We start from the raw sequence: 19,150 nt of genomic DNA, 5'->3' as shown, positions 1-19,150 counted from the left end.
CATTTTTAGTAAAAATTATCACCTACAGCCGCAATTGTTGACTTTGCTATACACTCATTCCTTAATCTCCGTGCAGAAAATTAAATGTGCGAGTAGTCCGGGACGGAGGGAGTATAATTCTACACTCACTTGTAATGGATAGAATGGACTTTTTTCTTCTCAATTTTCATTAATTTATGTCAAAGTATTCACCCAAAAAACTCTTACTATTATTTTGATAAAAGTTCAATCTACATCCCATTTTACAAAATCTAATGTGATTTCTTAGGTGGATTGTAAGTGAAGTAAAAAATATGTAGTATCTTTTGAAAATGCTGAAAATTGGGGATACAAGCTATATATAATTAGTCCATCTATGTATTTGGTGAAGATCTAGAATTATAGTAATTGGTTAGGATGTTGATTAAGTAGGGCACACGACATTCGGACCACTTGATGTTACTTACGCTCACTCCATTGGAGTGGAGAGAATATATTTTATCCTTCTCATCTTCTTTTCTTCCATTTTATTTTTTTCCCTTATTATAGTTTGCTTTTACGACTTTTTTTGTACTGTATAAATGTTGTTTTAATACTTTGGAGAATGATGGGATTTTTGAACCATGCATGGGTCTTCTTCTATCTCGAAAAATTTTGCATTGGTTTATGCATTAAAATGTTTATGTAGAAAATGTATACTTGCCATATGATTTAGTCACATCAATATATCAAAAAAAATGTTTCAATTTTTTTTATATTTAAAGCAGTGATTAAAGGTAAGATTACAGTGGTGAAAAAATGATGTGCTATGACTGAAAGATTATTGATTTAAATACCTTCTAGATCGGGATAGTTTTGTGCCAATATATTCAAAGTGAAATAGTATTTCTATTTTTAGAAATATATCATTTTATGTCAAACGGATGGAATATTAAATAATCAGTTTTCTAAAATTGAATGCTACACACCGGCCGGGCACTTGGTTTCTTCTTCAATGATCGATAGTCAAAGGCAAAATAAATGAGTTTAAATACATAGAGTTTGAATTTCCTTTCTTTTTTTTAGAAGTGGCGCAATAAAGGAAAGAGGGAATGTACACGGTATATATTTTCAAATGGCCAAACCCATCTACATTAATATCCTAGTTCATGCATATATCTACACATACAAAATGGTGCTCTATTTTTTCTTCTCTTTTTAAATCTCAAATGAATATTTTGAATAGCACTGGCGGATGGCTTGACCGGTCCAACTGTCATCACATGAGGATAGAAAAACTCCATTAAATTCGATCTTTGTAGCGATCGCTAATCCAATATATATATTGCGACAACTGCGCACCAATCCTTTGTAATTGTGATTCGATTATGTTCTCACTTTGCAATCCATTTCCACCGCCTTTGTCTTTCATACGAGCGACAACCCTTTTTACTGTATCTGATCCCACGAGTAGTTCCTATTTGCTTAATCTTATAGACTCTCGATAGTAAACAACCTTGTCGACCTTTTCTTGTCTTTTTTTGCTGTCAATTGAACTTTTTGTCTTCTAAAAATGTGTATAATTAATAAATTCAAAAGAGTTAGAATATGTAAAATAGATAGAAAACAAGTGTTGAACACGTGAGACAGGTCAGATGTTTTGGAGTTAAGTTTGCGAGCTTCCACACGAGTGTCTTGTCATTCCAACTCTGCCAAATCCTGTTGCTTCTCTTCTTATTTAATATTCCAACAACTACTCTTTTCCAACATTAATAATCCATCTTCATATATGGAGTACTACACTACATAAACATTGACCTATTTTTTCGGCATTTAATTAATTATACTCTCTTCGATTTATTACCAATACTCTAAATATAGTACTTATTCTTATAGTAATTATTGATAAATCATGTAGTAGTATATATATGGAGAGGATGTATACGTATATATCTCTTGAAAGAATGCGTTGTATATATTTGCATACCTCTTTAAACACTAAATATTGCTTCGACTCTTGAAAGATTCAACTTTAAAAAAAGTATGGTTATTGTAAAAGTTATACACATATAATATGCCCTCATATGGAGAAAATATTCCATGGTCTTGACACACCAAGTTGACAATATGATTTGGTGTGACAAACTAATAGTTTTTTGACAAGTGTAATTAATAACCATGTGTAATATGACAACTAAATACACTTAATATATGGAACATTTCCTTAATATATTGGCCTTTATTTCTTTTATTGGAATTTTTGGTGCACATAAATTTTATTTTCTCATTTTTAAAATTTTTTATAGTATACTATTGAAATATTGAATATAAAAATTAATTTATAAATATGCTAACAAGTGTAATTATATATAATATTGAAACTAAATGCATCTAAATTAATTTTCACATTTTTATGCTTTTATTTCTTTAATTAAATATTTTGATGCATATTAAATTTATTTTTTAGAAAAATAAAATAAAATTTATCTCCTACCTTTAATATTTTTCATTAACTTTGTATATGTTATTACAAATTAAGATTAACTAATCAATATACTAAAAAGTTCAAATTATAACATTTTATCACTACTTCTATAGATTTTTTATAAAATAAAAAATAAAGTGTCATTTTAGTATATTAATTTATTATGACTACAATTAAGTTTTCTTGGAATATTAATTAATTCATATTCATCAAAAAATATGTTTTCTTCCATGTTTAACATTTTAGTTATTGAAATTTTTGATGCATATAAATTTGTTCCGTTGCATAACAAATGTAAGTGTTCTTACACTATTAATATTTTATTTTCTTGCTTAAATTTTTAAAATTATTTTTACATGTTATTAAATATATTAAAAGTTGTAAATAATTAATTAATTAATTAATATTCTAATAAAGTTTGAATTAATTAATTTCAATTTTGAATACTCCTATAATAGTATAAAAAAATTAAGACAAAAATGAACCTTATATGCATAAAAAATTTCAAATAAAAGGAATAAAGACTAATAAATTGATGAAATCTTCCATATATTAGGTGTATTTAGTTTCCATAATACAAATACAAATGGTTATTGATAACACTTGTCAAAAAACTATTAGTTTGTCATACCAAATCATATTGCCAACTTGGTGTGTCAAGACCAATGAATATTTTCTCGTCCATATGATCAGTGCGAATTGAAATTAGGACGTGATTATATTATTTATTAGTAGTATTAACTAAAACATAGGAAAAACACAGCTCATTACACAAAAATGTTATAAACAAATATGATGTGCTGCAAATGTTGTCTGGGGCAGACTCATATGCGACATTATTTCTAGCACAACTTGTTCGCATGTGACAATCTTTGTTGGCAATAATTATACTACTATATGCTTTTTTGTAACTCGGAGTTATAAAATCTTGGCCTGTCGTATAGCGGTATAGGTATATAAACAAAAAATAATATATGCATGTTAATTTGTTAAAATTATCTGCAAATATATATGACATGTGTTTGTCTTCTTCAATAGACCGTCTAATTAATTTGGTTATTAGTATAGAATTTGGAACAATTAAATTTAGGTATACATGGATTTTTTAACGTTTTCTCATCATTAGTTAATTTAAATTCACATAATGTAGAGAAACATCCACAAGGCACATCAGATTTTATTCCAAAAAATTTTACTCCACTTTTGATTGTGTGTGTGATTTGATAATGGCATATGCTTCTTTATTTTTCTAATGCTTTTTTGAAGCCTAATCCAATAAGAATCACGAAAACCTAAGATGATCATGTGACAATTAGTAAGTAAATTGGAAATAAAGGTAAGGAGTTGGCTGATTGGTTGAATAAAACTATGGTTGGAAATTTTTCTTGCATACTTTATGATAACCTTTCTTCTTTAAGCTCAATATTCTAAATTTAAATATTCATATAGTACATGAAATATTATAATAATATGGAAAAGTAAAGGATTAGAAAAATATAAAGTTCATAGATATTGAAAAATAAAAGGAAAGTTGAAGTGTCTGGGCTCTAGGGTATTTTTTCAATCTAAATTGACGTGGCTTCCAACAATTTTTGATGCATCACTATAGATAGGGGTTGTCATCTAACTTTTGGTGATTAAAAATTTCACTAATACGATCATCTTCATCTTTTATTTTCATTTTCAATCACTCATATTTATTTATGTTATTTTCATGAAACTTTCTTTTAGGGGAATATGACTTCACCTCTTTTGAACAAAGGTTCTGAGCTCTTTTCATTTATGTGATTTTTTTATATTTTTAACCAAAATCTTGTAGTTTTGTGCTTTGGTACATTGGGGTTCAATTCTTTCTCAAAATAACTAAAAACTTTATTGTATGACGCCTAGAGTTGAAAATTGAAAATAAATTAAGGGAATATGTGTTTTGTGTGTGTGTGTGTGTGTGTTTTAGTGACTTATAGTTAGTGGAGGGGCTATGTTATATCGTCAAGGCATCTAGAATTTGATGCGTGTAGCATATGTTTATCTTTCAACTAAAGGTTTTTTTTTGCTATTGACAACTCTTTCAACTAAAGTTAAAAGTAGCTTTAGTTTTCTTTAACCAATTATATGTATGCTTATACTCTATTAAACAAAGTTTATAGTATTTCGTTTTGTGGGTTGAGATATATTTGTGACTTCCAATGTTTGAAGATTGATATATATGATAAATATCATAGTTTTCTTATAAGAATATAACACCTTTTCTATATATAGGAAGAACATATCTATTTGTAAATAATAAACATAGGTGCTTTCGATTTACTAGATAAATCTAGGATTACGTTGTGAGATTATTTTAGTTGGTGAGAGTTGACTATTACTAATTATCACATGATTATTCATCTAAGATTGAGTGGTGTAATTCTTTTTTATGAATCAAACACACTGCATATTTAATTCTGAAATACAGTCTTGCAAACCGAATAACCTCATAATATAGTAATACTTATTTATACCATAATATAGTAGTAGTATTATTTATATTCTTTTTGTTGATACAAACTTATCAATTGGTAAGTCAGATAAGCATGCGTAGTGTACGCAATTGATGCAGTCAAAGACTCAAAGTTGAGGCAACCAAAGAAACCGAAATCAGTGAGACGCATTCACAAAAATATGAGTATTTCTTAGCAAGCAAATGGGTTTTTTTATTTTTTTATTTTAAGCTTCACATCGAATTAGATAAAAAAAAACATTAGTTGTCAATTTTATAATATTATTTATTATTTTTAAATTTTGAAAAAGGACCTATAAAAATCTAAAAAATAATACTTCAGAAAAGGTCTCATTCACAAGTCCATTTTCTAATAGTTCATGACATGATTGCATACAATGCACCTTACTCGAACCAACGCATCCTCTAAAATTGTTTCTCCACAAATTAATTTTTTGCAAAAAAGTAATCATATAAATACATTTTTTTAGCACCTTTGCTTGGCAAAGAATCAAAATGATTCCTTCTACAATCATAGTTATCGTAATAATATGACATAAAAAAGAAGGAAAATATATCATATCATCATATAATAGTGTTTGGACTCAAAGTGCAACTCATTTCATTTTTATCCACAATTTATCAAATTGATGGTTTTTGTTATATACTATGAGATATATAGTCAAATCAATAAAACGTTGAAACTTAGATTAAAAAAATTGACAATTAGCCCACTGTTTGATTTTGAATTCCCTACTTGATTAACCTTGGCTACTATATTTGACAATTGCCTAATAATCCAATTCCTCGATGGGAATGAGACTCTGCCCTTTATTTTATTTTCCCCCTACATTTTATAGTAGGAGTAGTAATAAAAAGCAATAGAACATATAGATTAAAGCAGGTATTTTTTTAATCTCTGGGTGATTAAAAATCTAAAAAGTTGAAGATTGGAATATGCTGTCCTTTATATTTTGGTATGTATATTCTGTAGCGCTGATACCACTAACAAAAAGAGAGATTAAATTATCTTAATCATTATTTTAATTCTACCGCCTATGATTCAATTAAGGAAGCAAATTAGCATCGATAACTGTGCGCAGTTCAAAATTGAAAAATAAGCAGTTTCGTAGTAACCATTTGGTTTAGTTTAATTTGTGTGACATGTCATCTACCTTTGAATAATTTTCATTATGCATAGCCTTGAGCCATGTGCTATTGGAATTATTTAGAAAATCATTGTTAATGAATCCATTATGCAATTAAAGTTGGGCCCAATGAATCTATTTCTGAATTCGTATTTTTATGGGCTTGGGCTTTTTGCTGTTAACAATTTTAAATAGGGACTTTGTTAATGAATTATGCAATTGGAGGTATTGATAAATAAAAATAAATAAATTTGCTTTACCTTATTATCTAATCTGATTTTCTTTTTCAATATTTTATGAATATTAAATTGCTTCGTTCCTAACGTTTCTACAGAGAAGTAGACCGTGGTGTGTATGAACAATGTCAATGGTGTACCATAAATAAATAAATCATGCTTTAATTTTTCTTTATAACTTCAAATAAAAAATAAATCATGATTTAATTTTTATGTAATGTATAAAATTAATACTTTCAATAACAATTTTTTTAGTAAATTTTTTACTGATTGATTGAAATTGAAATAATCCAATTCCAATATACTACTGGCATTTCAGAGAGATGACACTAAAGTAACTAAACTACTTCACCAAGGCACAATGTTGATGTGGCCTAGCATTAGATTAAAATCAATCAAAAGAAGAAGTAAAAAAATAAAAAAATGGAAGAACCAAGTTGAAGATCACAGTGATACAATGGCCATAACAACTAGACTGACCAACCATAGTGATTGGAAGGGTCTGCCGTTGAACCCTCCGGACTGAGTTCCATTTTTGATTGCTCCATCGAAACCTGCCTCCGGTGCTTCACATACTCCAAATGCCGCATTTTCCTGCATTTCCCACTTCACTCAGTCACACCCTTCTTTCACAATTTTCACCAAAACCATATCAGATATAAGCAAACCTTGCAAGATGATATAGTTTTGCAGCCACAGGCTCGTTCTCCGTTCGCCATATCTACTGCTTCAGGTGCTCCACCACCATCACTTCTCTGCAAGATTCATATAATTATGGTTTTGAATTGAATGCTGAAAAGTAGTACTCCTACCTTGTAAAAATCGACTGCAATGAAATTGGGCCATCTTCTACCAGCTGCTTGATAACATGTGTTCATCATATCAGCTAAAGGGGCTGAATTGTGTTTGCAAGCTGTGGCCACATCTGGATTATCCGGGAAGTAGTTCATTAAAACTAGGGACCTTGATGTTAAGTTCAGAGCAGGCGACTCAGCACGATTAGGGCATGATCCAGCTACCATTCCACCATTACCATCTGCAAGTTAAGGTCTCTATTAGTAATAACTGAACATTATAAATGTTGGTGATTTCCAAGAGAGGCAAACTCACATTGGTTTTCTACGACATATCTCCATTCGTATGCAATGCCTTCTGAGGATTCCTTGGAAGATTTGGACGTGAAGACTACTAAACGCTGGTTCTTAGTGATCATATCATCAACTATCGGCCAACTTCCACCATTTTTGGGCATTCGAGATAATGGAAACCAGTATTTGTTCAACCCAGATGCATTAAAAACCTTTGTCAGGCCATTAGGGGATGTAACATAGTCTTCTATAATTATGGTGATTATTTCGTTTGGATTTGCTTCAAGAAACACTCGAACCTCGTTTAGAACAGTTGTAGCAGGCACCTACAAATAAAACTCGTATGTTAAAATCAAGTAGCGCAAACGTTATTGGATATAAACATATATGGTTAACATTTTATTTACTATTGTGATAAGTTGCAGGTTTTATGTATCATATGGAGTACTTACAAAAGCTGTGTAGTTGAAGCAATTCCCCCCAAACGAGTGGCATAACCAGATGTCATTCTCAAAGTCATACATGTCGAGCATCAACCCTCTGACCCCATTCTGCATTGCATGTTGTAATATAAACCATTAAGGTGTCGAAAATTCCAACGGATTAAATCCAGATTGCAAAAATGAAATACAGCAAATATCAGTAGATGCTTATGGACAAAATGCTCTGCTGAGAACCTCAAAAGTCTTCAATAAGTTGAGCTCTATTATGTTACCTGTAAAACAAACATTTCCTACATTCTAGGATCCCCAGAAATATTGCTTTGTTACAACAAATTCTTCCCTCATAATTCAAGCATGTTTGTTGATATTTAAAGCAAAGGCATAAGTGTTCATTAACATGTTCTGCAAGCTAGAAGCTCATTTCAATAATATAGAAAATGCTTTATATATAAAAACATGCATAAATCCATGTTTGAGAACCACAATAACTCATGAAAGACAAAAAGTTTAAAGGTAACCATTCTTGTTGGCAGATTATTTCCCATCACTACAAAACCAAGCACTACTATAATTAGTACTCTCCCTGTCAAAGCATTAAGTAAAAGCTCTATAAGTCAAAATTATATTATTATCAATGACTTGAAATATTTAATCGGCCAACAAACATTCATCCACCACCAGTTGAAAACAGCAAAACTGCGGCGTCTTTATGCACGCCCCCAACTACCCCCTGACACATAATTTCCCGGTGACAGCACATATTCAGATGCAAAGTAAATAAAACGCGTAAAAAATAGAAACGGCGAAAATTAAATGATTTACGTTTAGCTGATCGGTAATGGAGTCCTGCTGATTCTGCGGAGATAGAATTATGCTTCCAGTTGCCGACTTCACCCCCAATCTCGCAAATGCGTTGTGAGTGGTTAGCCATGTGTAACTGTTGTACGGCAATCCCTTCACCTGAATTCCGATCATGTCAAGATGAATCACCAAACATAATCAGTAATCAACTTGGGGAAATGTTACTTCCTTCCAAACTCTGCTAATGAATGAATTTTTGAGTCATTCGAATCAGATTAGATGAAATTACTACGATTCATATTTTATCACCTCAAGATCCTCTTCAAATTCAATTCGACACGGTAAGTAATACTCCCTCCGTCCCAAGCTACTCGCACTTATTTCCTTTTTGGGCGTCCCAATCTACTTGCACTCTTTCCATTTTTAGTAAAAAATTTCACCTACAACCGTCATTTTTTACTTTCCTATACACTCATTTCTTAATCTCCGTGCCGAAAAGGAAAGGAGCGAGTAGCCCGGGACGGAGGGAGTATATTTTTTCTGCAATTTCACGGATTACACCTTGGAAAGAGGATTGATAGGCTGAATTCGAGTGCACCGCGGCCTGACATTGCCATTCGCTAGGCAAGTCTCGCAGTGCAGCCCTGCATCACAGCTTTTGCTCGTCAAGCAGAAATCTCCTATCTGTAACTGTAACCGTCCACAGAGAAGATGCATAAATAAACACACACACAAAACACGATCTACACAGAGGAGTTTTTGAATCACTGCAGAAAAATCAAACTACCTCAAGAGCAGAGGATCGGGCAATGAGAAAAAAAGCGAAGAACAGCGTCAGAATAGGGAAATTCATCGTAAATCCATACCTGTATGTATCCATATTTCCGCTACAAACAATAATCAGCAATTCAACACTACAAATAGACTACGTAATGTGAGAGATGAAATTTTACATTACCGGAGCAAGTGATTCGTATGAGTAACCGTCATCTACTCTGTTTCTCTCTCTTAAAAACCGATTAGCGTAACTATTTGGAATACAGTTAGAAGAAGAAGAAGAAGAAGAAAAATTTGAGAGAAAATGAAGTGTTCGTTCATTTATACAGAGTTTTATGCCGCGCTTCAGCTTTCTGAATCACCATAAAAATCTCTATTCCTACTTTCGAATTATCTCATCATAAATAAATACTTAAATAAACTATTTTACTCTTTTTTCGGAAAAATAGAATGTATAAAAGCCTTCATATTCTAAATTTTATGAGAGACAATAATTTCCTTAATATTTTATTGTTTTGATACAGGGTTTTGCAAAAAGAGTATTTGGAAAAGAATAATATTTGTACAATAAAGGAATTGAATTACACAAAATTAGGAAATTATTATCAACAATTCAGGTGGGGCTATAAATTAATCAATCAGGTTCAATATATGCAGCATATGGGTAGGAGGTAAAATTACAATCATTTGTCATGTCACCTAGGACTGTCAAATCGTGCGGTTGGGTCGTTATCGTATCAACCCATTATCGATCCAACCTAATCGTGTCCCAACCCAACCCAACCCGAAATCATCGGGTTCTTATCGTGTCCCAACCCAACCCATCTTATCATGTCCCAACTCAACGGATTCGTATCGGGTTTGTGCGTGTTATCGTGTACCCAAAAAAAAGTCATATCTCTATTAATGATAGTAAGTTAGCTTGACACGACACGATAACGACTAAAACATGATGTTATTATACGATTTAAACATGATATTACACGATAAAATAAAAAATTACCAAATTAAAATAATTATTTTCTTAATCAAAATAATAAAATTAAAGTATAGTAATATTAAATCTATATAATAAAATTAAATAATTAAAAAATTTAATTAATATTTTTAATTAATTAAAATTAAAGTATAGTATTTTTTAATTAATTAAAATTAAAGTATAATATTTTTAATCAACAAAAATAATTAAAAATTAAAGTTTAATAATTTTTTAATTAATAAAAAATATTTTTTTTTCTTAAACGTATAACCCAAACCCGACCCGGCCCAACCCGTTATCTTCGTGTTCTTATTGGGTCGACCCTATAAGGACCCAAATTCTGAACGTGCTTGTTCGTGTCGTGTTAATTTCGTACCGGTCCGTGTCGTGTTATCGTGTCGTATCAAAAATTGAGAACTCACCTAATATGAAATACATCATGTGCGATCAATTATCATAAATAGGGAAAAAAATTGTGTATAAATTAAGAAATTGGTGTGCTAATTTGCACGTTATTATGCTTGGCTTTTTATGTGGTGGCCAATAGAGGAAACCTAGTTGTTACCTTGCCATAACTTGTGATTTTGTAAAATGAATTTCTGTTTTAATTATGTGTTAATTAATTCATTGCGAACATTTTATTGCAACTCATTTAGTTAACTCCAACTCAAAAAAAAATACCAAGTATTATTTTGGAAATGGATTTACGTAGGAGTGTATCTCTAGCGTAACTCTGATATTTCTAATAATGTGATATGTGAATGTGAGTAAAGATTGAACGAAATTGATGATTAATAGGATAGTGAAGTTAAATGAAGAAAAAGCACTGATGGGATACGAACTAAACAACTAAACAATAATTGCGAGCCCAATAGCAGTGACGGCCCATCAGCCCAAAACCCAAGAAAGAGTATCAGTTCGGCACAACCAAAGAGTTCGGTCACAGCCTATAGCTCGGTAGTATCAGTTCGGCACAACCAAAGAGTTCGGTCACAGCCTATAGCTCGGTAAAAGCCGACCAATCGAGCTCAACTCTCAGATCGGCAAAAGCTGATCGGCAAAGTTCAGCAGTTCGGTCTCAGTATTCGACCGAACAAGGAGATAGTGGACCCATGCAGGATCTCCACGACCTCCATTACACCCACGATCTATTTAGTGGTATTAAGCAGTTATCAACCCCACTACCAGGGCTGCAAACCACGATCTTAGTTCGAATGTATAAATAGAACTTAGATCAGATAGACCAGGTTAAGCTCTCTAGATCCTGAATCTTATAGCAAATCAGTATTGTAATCTGTAAGCGAGACCAAGCAATACAAATTTGCCCTCTCTTCTTCCCGTGGACGTAGATTTACCTCAGTAAATCGAACCACGTAATTTTCCGTGTTGTGATCGTTTATTACTTGCATTTATTCCCATCAAAAATTCGCCACATCATCACTGGCGCCGTCTGTGGCTACAAAGGCAGGGGGAAGAGGGAAACGAAGCCCGCATTCTAAGCAGGCTTCGTAAACGGTGGCATAACCCTCCGGCGGCGAGTTAGCCCTATGAATGTCGTCGGGAATCACCACTAACCCCCCAGGAAGAAAATATTTTCCGTGTAAGGATATCACAGTATCCTTACTCAAAATGCTGTGAAAATATTCTACCGTCTTCTCCCCGGACCTTTTCCGGCCAGAAGACCCCTCACCCCCCTTCCTACCACTACCTGATTCAGAAACAGATTCAGAAGAAGAAGACATGATTCTTACTCTTTGATGGTCGAAAGTCTCTGAAGAAATTCTTGAAGAAGCGGAAGAAAATTTTACGAAAAAGAGAGAGAATACAGAAGAAATAATCGCAAAAGTATTCCAATGATGAAGAGAGGAAATATTTATCAGATTCGCAAAGGCATTTCAAATTCGTCGCACCGTTTCAAATCCCACTTTTTCTGGATTCTCTGGCCGGATTTGCTGTCGCATTTAATGCAGACACGTGCAGAGCACGTCCCCTGACGTCGGCCTCCCCCTTACACTTATCCAAAACACCGAAGTGATTCACTTCGCTTTTCGGGGGGGGTGGTGATGGGATACGAACTAAACAACTAAACAATAATTGCGAGCCCAATAGCAGTGACGGCCCATCAGCCCAAAACCCAAGAAAGAGTATCAGTTCGGCACAACCAAAGAGTTCGGTCACAGCCTATAGCTCGGTAGTATCAGTTCGGCACAACCAAAGAGTTCGGTCACAACCTATAGCTCGGTAAAAGCCGACCAATCGAGCTCAACTCTCAGATCGGCAAAAGCTGATCGGCAAAGTTCAGCAGTTCGGTCTCAGTATTCGACCGAACAAGGAGATAGTGGACCCATGCAGGATCTCCACGACCTCCATTACACCCACGATCTATTTAGTGGTATTAAGCAGTTATCAACCCCACTACCAGGGCTGCAAACCACGATCTTAGTTCGAATGTATAAATAGAACTTAGATCAGATAGACCAGGTTAAGCTCTCTAGATCCTGAATCTTATAGCAAATCAGTATTGTAATCTGTAAGCGAGACCAAGCAATACAAATTTGCCCTCTCTTCTTCCCGTGGACGTAGATTTACCTCAGTAAATCGAACCACGTAATTTTCCGTGTTGTGATCGTTTATTACTTGCATTTATTCCCATCAAAAATTCGCCACATCATCACACGCACATAGAGAGACAAATAAAAAGGACGAAAAAGATTTTAATCTTTTAAAAAACGACAAGTATAAAGAACAGTACAAATATGAAAGCACATACCCCTAGGACCGAACTAGACACAAGACTGACCGGACCTTGTCTCTTACAAATAGAACTTCTTGAGGTTGGAAATATGCCATGTTCGGGGTACTTGTTCTCCTGACATGTGGGTTAATTTATAAGACCCTTTTCCCAGGACTTCTGACACCCGATACGGACCTTCCCATGTGGGTTCAAGTTTGCCCAGCTTTTCTGCTCGGCTTACTTCATTGTTTCTCAATACGAGATCTCCCACTTGAAACTGCAGCTTTTTCACCCTTTGGTTATAATACCGGGCTACTTGCTCCTTGTACTTGGCTTCTTTTATGAAGGCCAATTCTCTTCTTTCTTCGGCAAGATCTAGTTCGGCTCTCAGCCCGTCGTCATTCAGTTCTGTTGAGAAATTAAGAGTTCGGGGGCTGGGTATGCCGATCTCAACCGGAATTACGGCTTCAGTGCCGTACACTAGACTGTACTGAGTTTCACCGTTGGAGGTTTTTGGTGTAGTTCGGTAAGACCATAGGACTTGAGGAAGATTTTCTACCCATTGTCCTTTGGCTTGTTCTAACCGAGCTTTTAATCATTTCACCAAAATACGGTTTGTTACTTCCGTTTGTCCGTTTGCTTGTGGGTGAGAGACCGAAGAGAACCGCTGTTGAATATTCAACTCTTGGCACCAATTCTTGAATGTTTTGTCAGTAAACTGAGTCCCATTATCCGAAATGAGGATATGGGGTATGCCAAATCGGCAAACTATGTTCTTCCAGACAAAATCTAATGCCTTTGAGCTCGTTATCGTAGCTAATGGTTCAGCCTCCACCCACTTTGTGAAGTAATCCACGGCAACGATCAAGAATTTCATTTGCCGGGGAGCTTGTGGTAGTGGTCCTACTATGTCTATGCCCCATTGCATAAAAGGCCAAGGGCTTTGCATAGCACATAGATCAGTCTGCGGCATCCTTGGGATATTTGCATGGATTTGGCATTTCGTACATTTCTTAACTAGCCGTACTGCTTCTTGTACCAAAGTTGGCCAATAATATCCCCATCTCAGAACTTTTTTAGCTAATGCTCTAGCTCCGATGTGGCTACCGCAAGATCCTTCATGAACTTCTCTAAGGATGTAATCCGTCTCTTCTGGTCCTACACATCGCAATAACGGTTGAAGGTAGGACTTTCTATATAGGACTCCTTCATGAAGTTCATACCGAAGTGCTCGGCATGTGATTTTCCTTGCTTCTCTCTTATCCTCGGGCAGTTGTCCTTGATCTAGATACTTTAATATTGGCGTCATCCAGTTCGGTGAACTGGTTACTGAGTGTACTTCAGCTTCATCAATGCTTCTGTGCGGTAATTCCTCCACCTTTGAGCTCGGATATGAGGCCAACTTACTTAAAGTATCTGCTCGGCTATTTTCCGCTCTGGGAATGTGGATTATCCGAAAATAAGAGAAATTTCGGCTAATACTTTGCGCTTTGTCCAAGTATTTTTTCATCCTTTCACCACGGGCTTCACTTGTACCCAGCATGTGATTCACTATGACTTGTGAATCACAATGAATTTTGAGAGATTTGACAAGTAGATGTTGCGCTAACTGAAGTCCGGCAAGAAGGGCTTCGTATTCGGCTTCGTTATTAGTGGTTGGGAATAAGAACCGAAGTGAATAAGTTACTTCGTGTCCGTCGGGAGCGATAAGTAGAATACCAGCTCCACTTCCTGTCTTATTCGAAGCTCCATCTACGAATCCAATCCAACAGTCCGGCGGCTCTACTTCGGGTTTCTGGGGCTGTGTTAGTTCGTCATTGGTAGGATTTTTCTGTTCGGCAATAATGGGGATTGCCTGATCGAACTTTGCCTCTACAAGAAAATCTGCCAAGGCTTGTCCCTTGATGGCTGTCCGAGGTAGATATTCTATTGAATGTTCTCCCAACTCTATGGCCCACTTGGCAATTCTGCCTGATGCTTCTGGCTTAGTCAAAACTTGCCGAAGTGGAAGATCGGTTAAGACGCATACTTTGTGAGCATAGAAATATGGCCGCAGTCTCCTTGCTGCATTTACTAATGCCAGAGCAATTTTTTCCAGAGGTTGATACCTTGTTTCGGGACCTCTTAATGCTCGGCTTGTAAAGTAGATAGGACGCTGTTTTAGGCCTTCTTCTCGTACAAGCACCGCGCTAATGGTTTGATCTGATGCTGCTAAATATAAGAATATCACTTCGGCATCTGTTGGAGCAGAGAGAGTAGGAAGTTCGGTTAAATAACTTTTGAGTTCGTCAAAAGCCTTTTTCTGTTCGGCTCCCCACTCAAACTTTGGTGCCTTTTTCAAAACATTGAAGAACGGCATTTGCTTTTCGGCTGCTTGGGAAAGGAATCTATTCAGTGCGGCTAGACATCCAGTTAGCCTTTGCACATCATGTATGGACTTCGGCATTGCCATGTTCTGAACAACTTGAACCTTTAGAGGATTTGCCTTGAGTCCTTCCTTTGAAACCCAATAACCCAGAAATTTTCCCGAATCTACCAAAAAGGTACATTTTTGGGGATTGAGTTTGAGGTTGGCTTTTTTGAGCACGTCGAGAGTGGATTTGAGATTGTTTTCGTACTCCGAAGTGCTTCTGCTTTTAACAACTATGTCGTCAACATATACTTCAACCTCTTTTCCGATCAGGTGCCGAAATAGCTTATCTACCATCCTTTGATATGTGGCTCCGGCATTCTTTAAACCAAATGGCATCTTTTTATAAGCAAAAATACCGAAGTCAGTAATGAAAGCCGTTTTTGAAGCATCATTCTCATCCATTAAAACTTGGTGGTATCCTTTATACAAATCAAGAAAACAGAAAATTTCGAAGCCTATCAGAGCTTCTACTTTTTTATCTATGTTGGGAAGGGGGTAGCAATCTTTAGGACAGTGCTTATTTAGATCCGTAAAATCTATGCACATCCGCCATCCTCCTTCTTTTTTCTTGATCATCACAGGATTGGCCACCCAAGAAGGATATTTTACTTCAAATAATACATCCGCTTTCAGTAATTGGCGGACTTCGTCATGGATGACTTGATTTCTTTCTGCCGCAAAGAGTCTTTGCTTCTGTTTTATAGGCCGGACTGAAGGATCAATATTTAACCGATGTGTAATTACCTCGGGAGACACTCCAGTCATGTCCAACGGAGACCACGCAAAGACATCTTTGTACTCTTTGAGGAGCTGGATGGTCTTTTCCCGGAGTAGAGGTGTTCCCGCGAAACCGATCTTGACCGTTCTGGATGGATCGTCTTCGTATAACTGAACTGGTCGTGAGTTCGGCTCCGGTGTGACTTCGTTCATTTCGCCTGCCTCTGACTCCGGCTGCTGTGATTGCTATGCTTGATGGTGCCGATCTGATTGTTCGGCACTTTTAAGCGCAATCTGCAGGCATTCTTTTGCTCTCTTTTGATCACCTCGGATGACTGCTATCCCTCCTTTGGTGGGGATCTTGATTGTGAGGTGATAAGTAGAGCAAATGGCCCGAACTGTGTTGAGCCAGTCTCTTCCCAGTATAATGTTATACGGGGATCGAGCTTTTACCACAAAAAACTCGATCACCGTACTGGAGCTAGTAGGCGCTCTTCCTACCGTAATCGGAAGGCTGATAATACCTTCAGGGCGGGTGTCCTCCTGGGCGAAACTTTTCAGAGGAATTGGGGCCGGACTGAGCCGAGCTGGATCCACTTCCAGTTTATCAAAACATTCTTTAAAAAGAATGCTAACCGACGCTCCTGTATCCACAAACACTCTGTGGATCAGTTTGTTTGCCACTCCAGCTTGAATGACAATAGCGTCTTGATGAGGAGAAATGGCCGGGACGGGATCTGCATCTGAAAATGTAATTACTTCCTCCTTCTTCAGCCTTTTATGTGTTGGCTCCTCTCGATTGAAGCCTCTGCGCTCTGATTTTAGAGACGATTTAGTCTTCCCGGCTGGGAGAGCGTCAATAGTCTGGATCACTCCATCATATTGCGGCTCGTCATCGTCTTCGGGATCCTGTTGCCTTTTAGGATCCTGAGGAGCGCAGTTCGCACTTCTCTGTTTCTTATTCTTTTTCGGCGGCTTGCTTTGGTATTTTTTTAACGTCCCTGCTTTCACAAGAACATCAATATCTGCTGCCAAATTTCGGCACTCCTCGGTATCGTGACCGTGGCCTTGATGGAAGGAGCAATATTTATCCTGACTTCGGCGCGTGGCCGATTTCGTCATCGGCTTTGGTTTTTCGAACATATCAGAATGCAGTTCGAAAATTTCCGCTCTCGACTTGTTCAATGGTACGAACTGAGCGGGTGGTTTCTCAGGATTGAGACGTGGTCCCAATCTGTCTTGTACCGGTGCCCTTTGAATTCTTTCAAAAGGAGTTCGGCGAGGATGTCCCTGATCGCTATGATCGGGCTTCCTCTTGTCTCCTCTGGAAGAGCTGTCTAAAGACCGTTTTCGACGGTCTGCCTCATCCGCACGAGAAAACTGGTCCGCAATGTCCCACATCTCTTGAGCTGTTTGCGGACTGCATTCCACGAGCTTTCTGTAGAGAGCTCCTGGCAGAATTCCATTTTGGAATGCCGAAATGACAAGTAGATCATTGAGATCATCTACTTGTAGGCATTCCTTGTGGAATCTTGTCATGAAGTCGCTAATCTTTTCATCGCGACATTGACGTATAGAGAGCAGCTGAGCCGAAGTGATTCGGGTTTCCGCTTTCTGGAAGAACCTCCTATGAAAAGCATCCATTAGATCTCTGTAAGATCTAATGCTGCCTTGAGGGAGGCTATCAAACCACCTTCTTGCGTTCCCGATGAGCAGCTCGGGAAACAGCTTACACATGTGAACCTCATTGAGACCTTGGTTCGCCATATTATACTGATAGCGTCCCAGGAAATCATGAGGATCCACTAACCCGTCATAAGTCACTGACGGAGTTCGGTAATTCTGTGGCAACGGAGTTCTGGTGATATCATTCGAAAATGGAGTCTTCAGCGCTCCATACATAGCGAATCCGACATCTCTACGGTATGGTGGAGATGGAGTTCTCCTGTGATTTCGGTAACAAGGAGGAGAAGGAACATATCGGTGGTGAGGATTCTTTCTCCTGGAAGATACGACACTACTGCGGTAGTGACTTTCATGTCTGGAGGGGGAGGGAGAATCCGCCGTTTTCTTCTCCGGCTTCTGGCTCTTTTGCAGGAATGTTAAGAACTCATCCTGCTTCTCAGCCAAGAACGACTTGACAGCCTCATTCAAAGCGAGCTGCTGGGGAGGCTCGGTCCGATGACTTTTTGAGTGGTTTGTTCTTTCACCGTGAGAACTGGAGGCAGATTTCTCCCGAGGCTGTTTTCCAGACCTGCGGGCTGGACTAGCTTCCTCACCTTCATCACGGACGGAAGTATGGGTATTATGTGATCTGGTACGCATTTTTTTTTGGTGGAAAAGGATCAAAAACTCGCTTTTATCACAGTTTTGGTTCTCTGTTTCCCACAGACGGCGCCAGTGATGATGTGGCGAATTTTTGATGGGAATAAATGCAAGTAATAAACGATCACAACACGGAAAATTACGTGGTTCGATTTACTGAGGTAAATCTACGTCCACGGGAAGAAGAGAGGGCAAATTTGTATTGCTTGGTCTCGCTTACAGATTACAATACTGATTTGCTATAAGATTCAGGATCTAGAGAGCTTAACCTGGTCTATCTGATCTAAGTTCTATTTATACATTCGAACTAAGATCGTGGTTTGCAGCCCTGGTAGTGGGGTTGATAACTGCTTAATACCACTAAATAGATCGTGGGTGTAATGGAGGTCGTGGAGATCCTGCATGGGTCCACTATCTCCTTGTTCGGTCGAATACTGAGACCGAACTGCTGAACTTTGCCGATCAGCTTTTGCCGATCTGAGAGTTGAGCTCGATTGGTCGGCTTTTACCGAGCTATAGGCTGTGACCGAACTCTTTGGTTGTGCCGAACTGATACTACCGAGCTAT

At 36.8% G+C, this 19,150-nt stretch overlaps 1 protein-coding gene across 1 annotated transcript; it reads right to left on the bottom strand.

Moving 5' to 3' along the window:
• Window positions 1-6,576: 6,576 nt before the first annotated feature.
• Window positions 6,577-9,728, bottom strand: LOC121757383 (PI-PLC X domain-containing protein At5g67130-like). Its single transcript, XM_042152935.1, has 9 exons — window positions 9,597-9,728; window positions 9,426-9,525; window positions 9,200-9,328; window positions 8,660-8,797; window positions 7,847-7,945; window positions 7,417-7,720; window positions 7,119-7,342; window positions 6,975-7,061; window positions 6,577-6,900 (listed from the first exon to the last, which is right to left on the bottom strand). The coding sequence occupies exons 1-9, from the start codon at window positions 9,626-9,628 to the stop codon at window positions 6,751-6,753; spliced, it is 1,263 nt and encodes a 420-aa protein (XP_042008869.1). The 5' UTR covers window positions 9,629-9,728; the 3' UTR covers window positions 6,577-6,750.
• Between the last annotated feature and the right edge of the window lie 9,422 nt (window positions 9,729-19,150).

Source organism: Salvia splendens, chromosome 12 (assembly GCF_004379255.2).
Source record: "Salvia splendens isolate huo1 chromosome 12, SspV2, whole genome shotgun sequence".
Lineage (NCBI taxonomy): Eukaryota > Viridiplantae > Streptophyta > Magnoliopsida > Lamiales > Lamiaceae > Salvia > Salvia splendens.
This window is presented reverse-complemented; position numbering and strand designations above follow the sequence as displayed.